Below are 12,883 nucleotides of genomic sequence, written 5' to 3' on the forward strand. Positions count from 1 at the left end.
CGCCCACCCCCCCGCCCCCCCGCTGCCGGGCTGGCCCCCGCCAGCCGTGCGGGACCCATCGGGGCGGGCCGGGGCGGCGGGGGGCGGCGGGGGGGCGGGTCGGGAGCGGGGGGGGGCTCGTTACCGAAAGGCGAGGGGCCGGGGCGGGGGGGGGGGGCAGCCTGGAGGGGGGCGTGCGAGGGGCAGCGCCTCAGCCGCGGGGGAGGCCCGCGGGGGGATTAAAGGGCGCGGATACCTGCGGGGGCCGGCGGGCAGGCAGGCAGGCAGTGAGTGAGTGAGGCAGGCCGCCCCTCCGAGGAGAGAGGAGGTGGGGCGTCAGGGGGCGACCAGCCGCTCTCCTCCCGCGGCTGCCGGCGTCTCCCCGCGCCCGCCGCCCCGCGATGTGGCCCCTGGTGGCTCTCTGCTGCTGGGGGGGGCTGTCGCTGTCGTTGTCGCTGTCGCTGTCGCCGTCGGCGCCGCAGGGCCGGGCGGGCGGCCCGCCGGGCGCCTTCTCCCGCGCCCCCACCTTCGCCTCGCCCGCCCTGGCGGCGCCGCCGCTGCCCGACACGACGGAGAGCAAAGTGGAGAAGCTGGGCCGCGCCTTCAAGCGCCAGGTGCGGCGGCTGCGGGAGCGCAGCGGGCGGCTGGAGCTGGTCTTCCTGGTGGACGAGTCGTCGAGCGTGGGGCCGGCCAACTTCCTCAGCGAGCTGCGCTTCGTCAAGAAGCTGCTCTCCGACTTCCCCGTGGTGCCCGCGGCCACGCGCGTCGCCATCGTCACCTTCTCCTCGCGCAGCAACGTGGTGCCACGCGTGGACTACATCTCGCGGCGGCGGCCGCAGCAGCACAAGTGCGCCCTGCTGGGACGCGAGATCCCCGCCATCGCCTACCGCGGCGGCGGCACCTACACCAAGGGCGCCTTCCAGCAGGCGGCGGTGAGCCCGGTGCCCGCGGGCGGGAGGGCGAGGGGTCGGCGCCGCGCTGCGCGGTGGGCTGGGGCGCGTGGCCGTGAGGGGAGGTGAGGGGGGCGGTGGCGCCGTGAGGGGTGCGGTGAAGACTGCCGTGGGCGTCTGGCGGCGAGGCGAGGTGAGGTGAGGTGAGGCGTGTGGCGGTGAGGTGAGGCGTGTGGCGGTGAGGTGAGGCGTGTGGCGGTGAGGTGAGGCGTGTGGCGGTGAGGTGAGGTGAGGCGTGTGGCGGTGAGGTGAGGTGAGGCGTGTGGCGGTGAGGTGAGGCGTGTGGCGGTGAGGTGGGGTGAGATGAGGCGTGTGGCAGTGAGGTGAGGTGAGGCGTGTGGCGGTGAGGTGTGTGGCGGTGACATGAAGTGTGCGGTGAGGTGTGCGGTGTGCGGTGAGGGGCAGGGGTTGCAGTGCGGTGGGGTGCAGCGAGGCGAGGCACAGGGTGCGTGCGCTGTGGCAAGCTCTCGGCAGGGAGGGGAGGTGCGGCGCAGCAGCGGGTGGGGTGGTGAGGCACGATGGCTTGGTGCGCGGCATGCTGTGCAGCGTGTGGTGTGGGATTGTGGTTCTGCCTGCTGTGCGAGAGTGTTTGGTGTCGAGGGGTGTAGGGCTGTACGGTGGGACCTGGAACGGCGTGGTGTGGGATGCGGCATACTCTGGTCTAGGCAACTAGTCGCCATCTTCCTGTGCTGTCTGCGCCTGCGGCCCCCGTGTTTCCTGCTGCCCTTGCAAACAAATGTGTGAAATTCACTCCTTGACGGAGCATGGAGCCAATGTCCCAATTTCAGAAGTGATACATATGAGTCAAGTCTGGCATCTGAAACGTCTGCCTTGTTTCTTGGCAGCGGGACTTGGGTGCCCGATAGCTGTCAGCAGTCAGAGATACCTACATACTGTCGCCAGGTGACTATTTTAATTGCTGATGACTGACAAAGGTGCCCTTAAGCTGTGCATAGTATACCAATAAATAGAAGCATGTCCAGGAACGTTTCCAGACACTGGAACACGATCATCTCTGGTGTTAAGTTGTTATACAGTCCCATGGCACAAATTTGGTCGAGGCAGCTCCTGGGTGGGCATGTGTTGGCACTTGAGGATGCTGGGGAGGTTTCCCCCTGGATGGCCTCATAGACAGCCAGTCTGCTGTGGAAGCTTTTTTATGAGGCTAGACCAGGCTGCTCCTTGCCATTTGGTCTCTGTGTGCAGGAGCATTCCCAAAGCAAGTCTAGTCTTGTGTTATTTTTATGTCTAATTTCTGGTAGTGTCCTGTAACTGAGCATTGGGTGTGCTTCTTTTGAAACATCTTACACACTCTCATTTGAGTTGATAAGTGAGACTGTAAGAGGTACATCCGTCCTGGGCCTATGAAATTGGCAAAGATTATTCTCTTCTTCACATTTGGCAGGAGAAAGGCAGACCATTTTCTAAGATGCCCAGAGTTGCACATGGAAAACGTGCTTTAGGAAAACTCATCCCTATAATAGATCTTCCACTATGAAGTCAGTTTTCAATATAGATCCATCCCAGGGGTGCTGCGTGAAAAAGTTAGTGATACGCGTTAAAAATAACCATTACAAACAAAACATAAGCTTAAGAAATACTGTCTGTGTTCTTGGTATGGAGTCTTGAGTAATCATACCTTTGGAATGAAATAAAAAACATCCCCTTCAGAAACCTACAATTTAGTTTCATGAGCCCAGCTAAACCTTATGACTACAACAGTATCACTGTCATTTTACACTGTGGTCTTATAAGAATGTGGGAAGAAAAATATTCACGTGGTGGCAGGGAGAATTGCAATAGAATGACAAAGTTAAATTTCAGGCTGCTTGCTGGTTAAAGATACTGTAGTGTGGTTTTGTTCAGTACGTCTTCTTCATGTGAGACAAATTACAGCTTCAGGGAATACTCTCCTTTCTAGGGACTCTTAAGAAAATGACTGTTCTAAGTGTAAAATACTACTATTGGAATAAATCTAGAGAAGTATTTTAAGTATTAACAAAATTGCCATTCCCTCTGGACTGTTACACTGCTGTCCTTTGTTTTGAACTGTCTTTTGGTACAACCATAATTATTTCTGCTTTCACTTTCCTAAAATGTCTATTTTTTTTCTTCTTACACTTTAATGTGGGATTTCTTCTGCTTCTAACCAGAATTCTGTCCTTCTTTTCCAAAACCAAAAGTGTCTGCAAAACATGACAAACTCCCTGAAATAGTATCAGTTGTGTGTCATAGTAACAGAAGATGAAGGAAAGTGCATTGTTAGAATAATCCCAGCACTTAAGTCATCATGCAGCACTTTTCATTGGTAGGTCTCAAAATGATTAATTCAAGTCTGTGACAGTTCTACGGAAACTATGGAGGCAGAGAGATAAATGAATTCTGCAAGGTCATCAGGCCAGTCAGTGGCTGACCTGGGAAAGTCAGGCAACAAGAGCAAGATTTTAGTTAGCAGTTACTGTCTTAGAACCTGTGGCAGAAAAACTCTATGTTTAACATCATCCTAAAAGCAGAGCTACTCAGTTTGACAAGCTGTTGCACATCCATGCAGTCCATCTTTTTTCAAAAAATAAGGGAGTTCTCCTTGGCACTGCAGTTTTGCATCCTCTACAAAGGTGCTTTACAAAGCAGTTTATTGCAGAGTTTCTGTGTTTTGTCAAAGCTGTCCATGCTTACTTTTGCCACATGGACCACACTTTTGACATTCTTACCCAGCAGATTAAGGATAAATTCTATGAGGTGCACGGAAATACGGAGGATTACCACAAGAGACAGTGGCAAGAGACAGCACCCTGATGAGGAACGCTGAACTGCCACCAGTGTTCAGTTTTGTGCCTCTGGGATTTCATGCCACACTTGAGCTAGCAAGTGTTAGATATATTTGCTGATGTAAAAAAAGCCTAGTGTTTTTGTTACTTTTCTCAGTGATCAAGGTGTCACAGAGAGCATTTCTGCTGCCAAGGTCTTTTTTCCAGAGCTCCAGAGTCAGGACTTAATTGCAGGATTGGGGAAAAAAAAACCCAGCCAAAGCATTTTGCATTATGTCCCAGGAGGGAAATCTATTGCAACTACATGTACTAGAAACTTCTTAGGCTACCTTCAGATTGCAGGAATTTGATGGTGAGTTTGTCATGCTTGCTAGTTAAAAACCCCCAGTGAAGGGAATTTTTTCAAGCTTGGATTCTCACAGTCAGGTTTATTAATATTTCAGGGTCATTTTTATTTAGACGTTATCACTGTTGAGCTCATCTACACACATACTAGAATGTTTTCAAAGGTAAGTTTACTTTCACCAAAATGTAGTTTTTAACATCTGTAAGAAATACTCCTTACACCTTCCTGCTCACTAGTAAATTTTGACGGCCTCCAGGCTAGCCTTACAGCTGCTATAACTTTTTATCCTTTTTATTTGACTACTGCTATTCATATTTACAGGTTATAAGAAGTCTCTGGTTTTCACTTCACTTGTTAGCATATGAGGCAGGAGGAGAGAGGACAGTAGGAAACTGGGTAACAAATCTGGACCTTTAGAGAGTACCAGTCAAAATGCCTGTACACTAGATGACAGCTGTAGGCCACTTTGACTGTAACACAAGATATATCAAGGTCTGCTTCATGAGGTCAGAGTAACAGCTTTGTTGCAGATACTTTTTCTTATGTCTTGGATTCCCAAGATGTTAGCATATTTTACTGATTGAGATACAAGATGCTACAGTTCTCACCTTATGGCTGAAAGCTGTAGCATGGGTGAGAATGAAAATTTATTTGATGGTATCTTCCATGCAGTGATATCATGTGTGGTTTAGAGTATGAATATGTCTTCTATGGTATCTACAGTAGTTAATTTTAAGATAGGGAAAGAGTTAAGACATGAAGTAGTTCAGAATTCAGTTTAAGGTCCACAAAATGTCCCTTAAAGGACACTAATATATGTGGCTTGAGACACTTGCTCTGTGTTTAGATTGTGCATCTTAGGAAGAACAGATGTTGAGTTATATAAAACATACTTTGCATATCAAAATATCTGTAATAGCAGTTATATAGAGGTATTAACTTCTGCTTGTGTTTGGCAATCTTTCTTTTAAGGCACATGTACACAGTCTAAGAAAGGGGAAGAAACTAAGCTCACTGGTTAAAAACTCTTTGGCTTCAGTTTTTCACATAGTGAGTTGGTGGGACAACACAAACTGCATGCAGTTTATGTTAAGCAGATTGCTTATTGCACTAAGGAAAGCTGCAGAACTGTTTTGACAGCAAGGAAGAACTGAAGCAGAACTGAAGAAAGTACACGTTTAAGCAAGTGTTGCTGCTGCTAATTACAGAATGCATCTAAAGCCCAAAGAGCTCAGTAGTGTGATGTGCTGAATTCCTCAGCTGTAGGCACCTGGATTGGAGCTTCTGATCCTGAGAGATAACCACTGCTAACAGCACCCATTGCACCTCGTGGAAGGGATGTGCATTTGCTGCCAGATGCATCATGAAATAGAAACAAGGGGTTGTCGTACAGTGGTGGAAGTTGAATGGTGTGTTCTTGTCTTGGCACCCAAGAGTCACAGTTACATATGTGCCAGCACTGATAGGCCATCTTTATTGATGGACGTTTCAAACATCCTGAAGCTGCACTTACTGTTTTGTGTTAAAAAATGGAAATACAAATTATTTAAACTACTCCATGTGGCAGCATCTTGACAAAATAGTAATAGCTGCTTTTAAGAAGACAGGCTTGTTTCTGTCTTCCAATGGAAGTAAAATGGGAAGTATTTCCCTTCAGAACTGAACTTGGAAGTTGTAGGTGTGCACTGCTCTTGAGCTTAAGTCAGAGGTAGCACACAACCAGCCTTAAACAGACAAGTTAGTCATTTTAAACAACCTGGCAAAGCAGTAGCTGAGGGAGGCTTTGGGAGTTGCTGTGTGTTAGTGTAGTAATTGTTGCATTAAAAAGCTGGGCTTTTTGCTTTTCTAATTCATCTTCACTCCCTTGAAGTCAGTGGTGTATGTAAGTGGAAGGTCTGTCACAGCACCTACAGAATTAGGTGACACGTTTTCTGAGTATCTGGTCTTTAAAACCTAGCTTTTGTATCTAACCTGATCTTGAGGGAGCATGGTAAATGGCCAATCAGAATGTCAAATTCAGTGTTCTGTTGTCCAATTAACAAACATGAAAAAAACTAGCCCTCAAAAGAATGTAAGCACATATCAGTTTAGGATAAACAGTTCTAATGCTTATTTAATGCTTGTTTAAATAAGTAATCATGGCTTTGTTTCTTCTGTATGTCAAAAGCACAGAAGTATGAGATGCAGCATTGTAACCCATGAGGATAATTGGCCTTTAATTTTGATGCATTTTCAGATTCAGAATCTCATCTTGAAATTAAAGCAAAAAAATAGTTGAGGCAAAGGAAATTGAAAATCTTTACTTACCATGTAAGTGACTTAATTTTTTTTATTTGAAAAAGGTAGCAGCCTCCCATTGAGAAGATGAGCATTTAGTCATGCATGTTGTCTGTTTATCAAGAATACGTTTATGAATTTTTATTCCTATGACCTCGCAAAATCAGCAGCTAATAGAGAGTAGCAGATTCTAGCCTCTCTCTGCCATTGTACTGTAAATATCTGATGGTGGCTTAGGTCAGTTAGAGCTAACTGACTAGTTGACAGCAGTGGGCCTCTCTTAAGTTCTGATGTGGCCTTGGAGTCTATACTAAAGATTACGGTGCTAAAAAATGAAGCTAACCTGGTTTACCTCTGTGGTCACCTTTGAAATTGCAGAGCTGGTAGTTAGCGATTACTGAGCAAATTGAGAGTGGAATTCCTGTCAGCCATCATTAGCGTCAGCTCTGAATCACCACTTTTAATCAATGTAGCGTTTGTGAAAAGTACTTGTCCTGCATACTGCAGTCTTGCATAGGATTTGCTCCCAAGATTAATACAGCAGGGTCAGAGACAAGATACACATTTGCACATTGTTCATTGTCTTTAGACCTAAACTGAAATGGGGCTACCTTAAGAAGTTATTAAGTAGTTCATTTTTTCTCTGGCTTTTTGGCCAGGACAGGCAAAAAGTGCTCTGTTTAGCATCATATGTGGGCCTAAGCAGGGTTAAGATTCTCTTTGGTTGAAAACCTTTTATTTGGAAATTTGTCTGTTTGCGTTCCCAAAATTGTGTCCTGAATTTGGTCTAAGCAGAAGTGTGTGATTTGGAAGTCTGGTATTTAGCAGATTAGCCATTAATTATCTTCCCTTTAGCTTAAATGTAATTTGTTTTTCAAATGCTAAAATAAGTGCCTTACAAGAAGCACTGAAGGATGCTGCTACGTACCCTTTTGCCCTCGTCAGTTCAACAAGGCAAACTGAGTTCATCAATGTGAGGTACAGAAGAGAGACAGCCTGGCTTCAGGCGCAGACTGAAGTGCCTCATCCTGGGAGTCTGTATCCCAGTAGCAGCCACTGGTAGGGTCATCCCTATGTGCAGTGCCTCTGTATGGCAGTTCTGTGTTAGGTGTTTTGAAGCCCTTTATGCCAGTGTCGCCCTCTCCATTGAGTATGTAGGAAGCTGCAGAAGCATAGATACACTGCCTGACACTAGATCCTGTGTTAAACACCTGCTTCCTCTCCCTTACTCTCCATGTTCTTCCTTTTCCAGTATCCCTAGAAGCAGTAGAATAGAAGTAGTTCTGATCAAAAAAAGGCAAAAAAAATACTAGTGAGTATTCTGTTCTTCATTGCTTTTGAAAGAATTGTTTTTCATGGCTTTAAAAGGTCTATTCTCAGTTCTCTTTAACACTTTGGACTGTGTGCCCTCCCAAACCAGTTTTTATACCTATGAATATATTCCAACAATATGTTCATACTAGTACTAGGGATAAGTAGCAGCAGTGCAAACTGTTGTATAAAAAGAATTGTTATCAGATGGAATGGTTTACAATATTTTCATGCAAAGTTTATGGCTTACTAAAACCTGCCTCGAAGGCATTCCAAGATACCATCTGTGCTTATACTTTTGCACAACTCCTGGCCAAGTAGTTTGCTTATGCAACTTGGTGGCTCTGAGAATGGCAAATCAGCCCACGAAAGAACAGAAAGTTACAGTTCTCCTTTGTTCTTCAATTTTTGAGATGCTCATTATGTCATATTGTTTATTGCTACTTGCACTACTGTGAGTTTGATAGCAGTATTCAAAGATGTTTGTGGGTTTAGACAGCAGAAGGAAGTACTTTGAAGACACGCTAGATTTAATCTAAATCATAGTCTCCACGAAAATCTTGAAGTTCTGTGGAAAGTGCATCAAGTTTTATTAGTTTCCAGTTGACTGTCTTTGTTTTATGTATGTCCTTCATGATGTTTTAAGGCTGAAATGATCATTATGGCTATACTGTTTGGTGTCTTGCATAACTGCATAGAGTGATTTATGACTTCACCTATAAAGAGTACCTGTTGGTGATGATGTGTGGATATAGTTTAATGATACAGTGATGAGCTGACATTTTCTGACTTTCCCGTCTGCTTTGAATAGGAGATGCCACGTGTGCATTGGGGGCCTTTCAGAAGCAGAGAAACTGTTACAGTGTTTAAGAGAGATCCCAAGAAACTGTGCAAATGGCCAGTATATTTTAGTAGTGGCATGGAGTTTACTGAAGCTTTGGAAATTAGTCATCTGAAGTCTGCTTTTCAGTTGTATGAAAGACCCTTGACTTTTGATCCATTCCACCAGTGTTAATGCATTCTAGCCTTGCTGATGTTTTTGAGATGTCATTAAGTGCTAAGCATAAAAAGTCAAGGGCAAAGAACTATAACTTTCTGGAAAAAAAGGGGGCAACCATAGGAGAATGTGCTCCTTTTGGCACAAAGAGGGTGTTCTGTGTCTCTCATTGCTAAGCTGGGCACTACAAGCAAGGAAACTCCTATTACTGGGTAGTTGTTCCTTGTCTTGCCATCATGTACCTGTCTCAGCCCATTTCCCTGGGCTACAGGAAGCTGGTCTAATCCTAAACCTTACAAGGTCATATGATCAGAGCACATTTGACATTTTTCATAACTTATAGCTCTGAGAGCTGAGGTGGATATTCCTGCCTGGAAGGATCTGCACTGCACAGTGTAGAGTGACCTTCCTGACCTGTGTTCTGTCAACCAGCCATGTGTGAGCGAAGTAAGGAGGAGAGGAGGTTTGGGGACAGAAAGAGAGAGAGATGTGCCAGCATATGCTGTGTTGCATGTCTACCAAGACAAGCCTCCCTTAGAAGGCACAGTCTTTATTTACAGCATAGTACCACAAAGCCCTTAGCCATTTCCCAGTGTAATATACTGAGGCAGAGGAAAGGTGAGAAACACGAGACTCTGCTGCAGGAGTTAACACAAATCTCAATGATACAATAGCAGAACTAAGAGCACAGTGAATGAAACCTTTCATCATGATGGTATCTGGATGATGTTTTCATAAATGTTTCAGGAATAGAGATTACTTTTCCTGAGAAAACTGGTTTTTGTCCTCTTTTCTCAGAACCTTTGCTTGGAGGAGTCTGATGGTAAGTACCCTCGGATTCCCCATCCTTTAGAGTTAGCACCTTCACAGAGAAATCAGTCTTACCATGTGCTTTGCTCCAGAGATACAAAGACAAACCAGAAAAGCTACTGAGTGATTTGTTCTGAGAGTAGGAAATAAATTCCAGGCATTAAAATTTTGAAAAAGTCGTGACAAAATAAGTTGTTTTATTTTTAATTCATTTCCTAGACTTACAAGAGGTCTTTCCAGCAAAATACATCATATTTCACAGTATTTTCTGACACAAACCTCAGCATTGATATTCTGTATGTAATGTATTTTGCGTGTTCTGTGACACAGTTTTAGCCTTTGTCCTCCAGTTGTTACTAGAATTTGAAAATTACATTTTGAAGGCAAGATGGAATGATAGTGGTGCTCACAATCTTCTGACTTTCCTTGGTGCAGAAATTAAAAGCACTATTGCCTTTAGCAACAGCTAGGCTCTTCGGGTGATCACAACCCTGTTCAAATCTTTGAGCTGTTTAATTCTCTATGATGTTAACACAATTAATAACAAAACCTGCTGTTAAGATTATGATGTTCCCTCTAGTTCAGGGTGTCTGTGGTAACCTCAACAAGGAAGAGGAAGAACCTCCTTGAATCTGACAGGCAGCCTGTAAAAAGCTTTAGCATTCAGAGCTGTGGTGCTCTGCAGAGCATATGCACTATAAACAGTGAAGCAGGGAGTCCAATTGTGTGTCCTCTTTCTCTCCCAAACACTCCCGCACAACCAGTTGGGCCAGGAGGGCTTTTATCAGTGATAACTGTGTGTTCATGTTGCTCAATTCTAGCAGTCCTGGAGCAAACAAAGATATTCAGAAGTTAATTGAGCAGTGACAGCTGGCAGTAGATGGGCCAGGTCATGAATTGTGTTTGTCCTTTTGGAATTAATTATTCTGTTCAGCTTTTTTCCTGCTTTTTTAAAGTAATGAATGTTTAAAACAAACACAAAAGAAACATATATTTGGAGATTCACTAGTCAATGGTGGTGTGAATGCTTGGTCTGAAAATACCTGAAAATTAATTACGTATTCAGTAAAATGTTTTTGAGTCCCTTTTTTATTATTAGCAAAAGACCAGAGCAGTACTAGAGAAATCAAGTAACATCTTAGTTATATTAATGATGGAAATTGCTCACACACAAAGCAAACTAGGATTTTTCATTTTTCAAATCAAAATGAGATCTGTTAGCAAGATGATATTTTGAATATAGCACACAGCATAGCAGCATATAAGGCCTCTCCTTTTCGGAGTCCTGATAAACTTGCTGCTAAAGGGTTGTACAGCATCAAGAGCTTAGGAAATGGCTATGTACATAACGTGCCTTGTCTTTTAATGTCCCATTTAGAAGACCTCAGAATGATAGAAGATGAAGGATATGTATGTTAGTTGTTTCCTGGAAACTAGGTGCATTCTGTTCCTTCTAATTCAGAGCTCAAAACTGCAAGCCACCCAATTTCAAGTCACCAGATCCAGCAGTCCTAGCACACTTGTGTGAAAGAAGCACGTAGGTCAAAATTCTGTGTAGTAGCTCCTGTCATTGCAAAGGCAGTGGTGGTTTTGGGTTGGGGGGTTTTTTTTGGATGGTGGGGGAAAGAAACAGTCTTTATGTAATGTGAAGATGATCGTCTTAGACTTGGAGTGCATAGCTTTGCTCTCTGAGGTAAGAACGGTTTACTCATTTTTCAAGCTGTACAAAATGCATGAAATGGCACTTCTTAACCGCAATGATACTTAGAGTTGAAAATGTAACACAGGCATTACAGGCAGAATCCATGCTGTAGAAAGAGGGAAGAAGGTCAGGTTAGTAATAAATGCTAAGAACTGGAAGTCAAATATGTTCCTCCTATATCACAAAACCACAGAATCACTGAATTGTTGTGGGTGGAAGTGATGTCTGGAGACCATCTAGTCCAACCCCACTGCTCAAAGTGGGGTCCATGAGATCAGGTTGCTCAGGACTGTGTCCAGTTGGGTCTTGAATATCTCCAGGGATGGAGATCCCACAACCTCTCTGGGAAACCTCTTTCAATGGTTGATGACCCTTTTAGTAAAAAAGATGTTTCCTCTTTTTAAGTGGAATATCAACTATTTCAGTTTGTGCCTCTTGCCTCATGCTATCAATTGGAAGAGTCTAGATTCATCTTCTTTACTCCCTGCCTCATTAATTATTTTTATACATGGATAAGAGGACCTGAAGCCTTCTTTTCTCCAGGCATGTCCCTGTGTTTCCTGGCCATGAGCATGCCTGGCTTTCTTACCTGTGTGCTTTGATCCATTGAGTGAGGATGTCTGACTTAGTTGTGAGATGTACTCAGGTCATACCTGCAAGTTACTTAGAGATGCTTGAAAGGTAAGTGTTGTGACTAAGCAAAAAAAAAAAAAAAAGAATTAGGATTCTTGCAGTTTGTTATTGAAAAGAGATTGGAAGGTTCATTCTCAGTTATGCAAAACACACATATAAGTTGGAAAAGGATAAACGACAGGTGGAAGATGACTACATGCAGAAAGCATGACACTGTGGAAGGAAAAGATGAAGGCTGAAGACAGAGGAGATGAGAAGGATAGGAAAGATGAAAAGATACATGCATAGATTAAGGGCATGATTTTGATGACACACTCGTTGCATAAATTAATCATGAGAAAATAATTGGTAGACCTAGTACATTATTTAACTGAAGGGAAGATCATTGAAATACAATACTAGACCAGCACGAAATTACTGTATTTTAAATAACCCTTTTTTTTTCCTTTTTTTAAAAATTTCTTTCTGGTTGTTATTTTCAACAGCCTATTGTAGCACTATTTAAATATCCAGATTAATCCTGTAGATACATTTTTTCCCTGAATGAGTGCAGTTCCTGCTTTCATGGAAAGCTTTTGTGTTAGTTAATTTCTTCTATATAAGTAACAGCTCATTCTCTAGAGCTTGTGTAGCAGTGCAGAAGAAAGTGGTGAAAGGTAGCAACTGGAAACCAAAACCTCTAACTGTGGAATATCTTCTAGTTCATCTCCTGAAAGGGACAATGAAACCTGAAGAAGGGATAAGATTTATATGAGTGGAGCAGTGAAAGTAGCAGTGTTCACTGACAAAAAGAAAAGGTGGTGAAATCAGACCTTTGCTGTTTTACAGAGGGGGCAGAGGAGGTATAGCCAGTTCTTTTACATAGATGAATAACAACATTTGTCTCATGATTAAGGGGAACAGTATTTGTCACCCCCTAGCTTTGCATTAGTCTTGTGAGATGACCAGCTTCCTTAGGATTGCTCAGGATTCAGTGATAAGATGCCTCAGCTCCACCAAAAGCTATGGCTGATCCCAGTACTGATTTTTTTTTTCTTTCTAGAATATTTATTTACATAAAATTTTCTGCCAGATTTGGACTTTTTACCTGCAGGAGGGATGAAAGCAAAT

General features: G+C 43.9%; 1 protein-coding gene across 3 annotated transcripts in view; it reads left to right on the forward strand.

The window, feature by feature from the left end:
- The first annotated feature begins 231 nt into the window (after positions 1-231).
- SVEP1 (sushi, von Willebrand factor type A, EGF and pentraxin domain containing 1) overlaps positions 232-12,883 on the forward strand; it is a 127,858-nt gene continuing 115,206 nt past the window's right edge. For all 3 annotated transcript variants that reach the window (XM_075021205.1, XM_075021206.1, XM_075021207.1), the window contains exon 1: positions 232-911. In XM_075021205.1, coding sequence (XP_074877306.1) covers positions 381-911 — 531 coding nt within the window. In that variant the 5' untranslated portion in view covers positions 232-380. The remainder of the gene's footprint in view (positions 912-12,883) is intronic.

Source organism: Buteo buteo, chromosome Z (assembly GCF_964188355.1).
Source record: "Buteo buteo chromosome Z, bButBut1.hap1.1, whole genome shotgun sequence".
Classification (NCBI taxonomy): domain Eukaryota; kingdom Metazoa; phylum Chordata; class Aves; order Accipitriformes; family Accipitridae; genus Buteo; species Buteo buteo.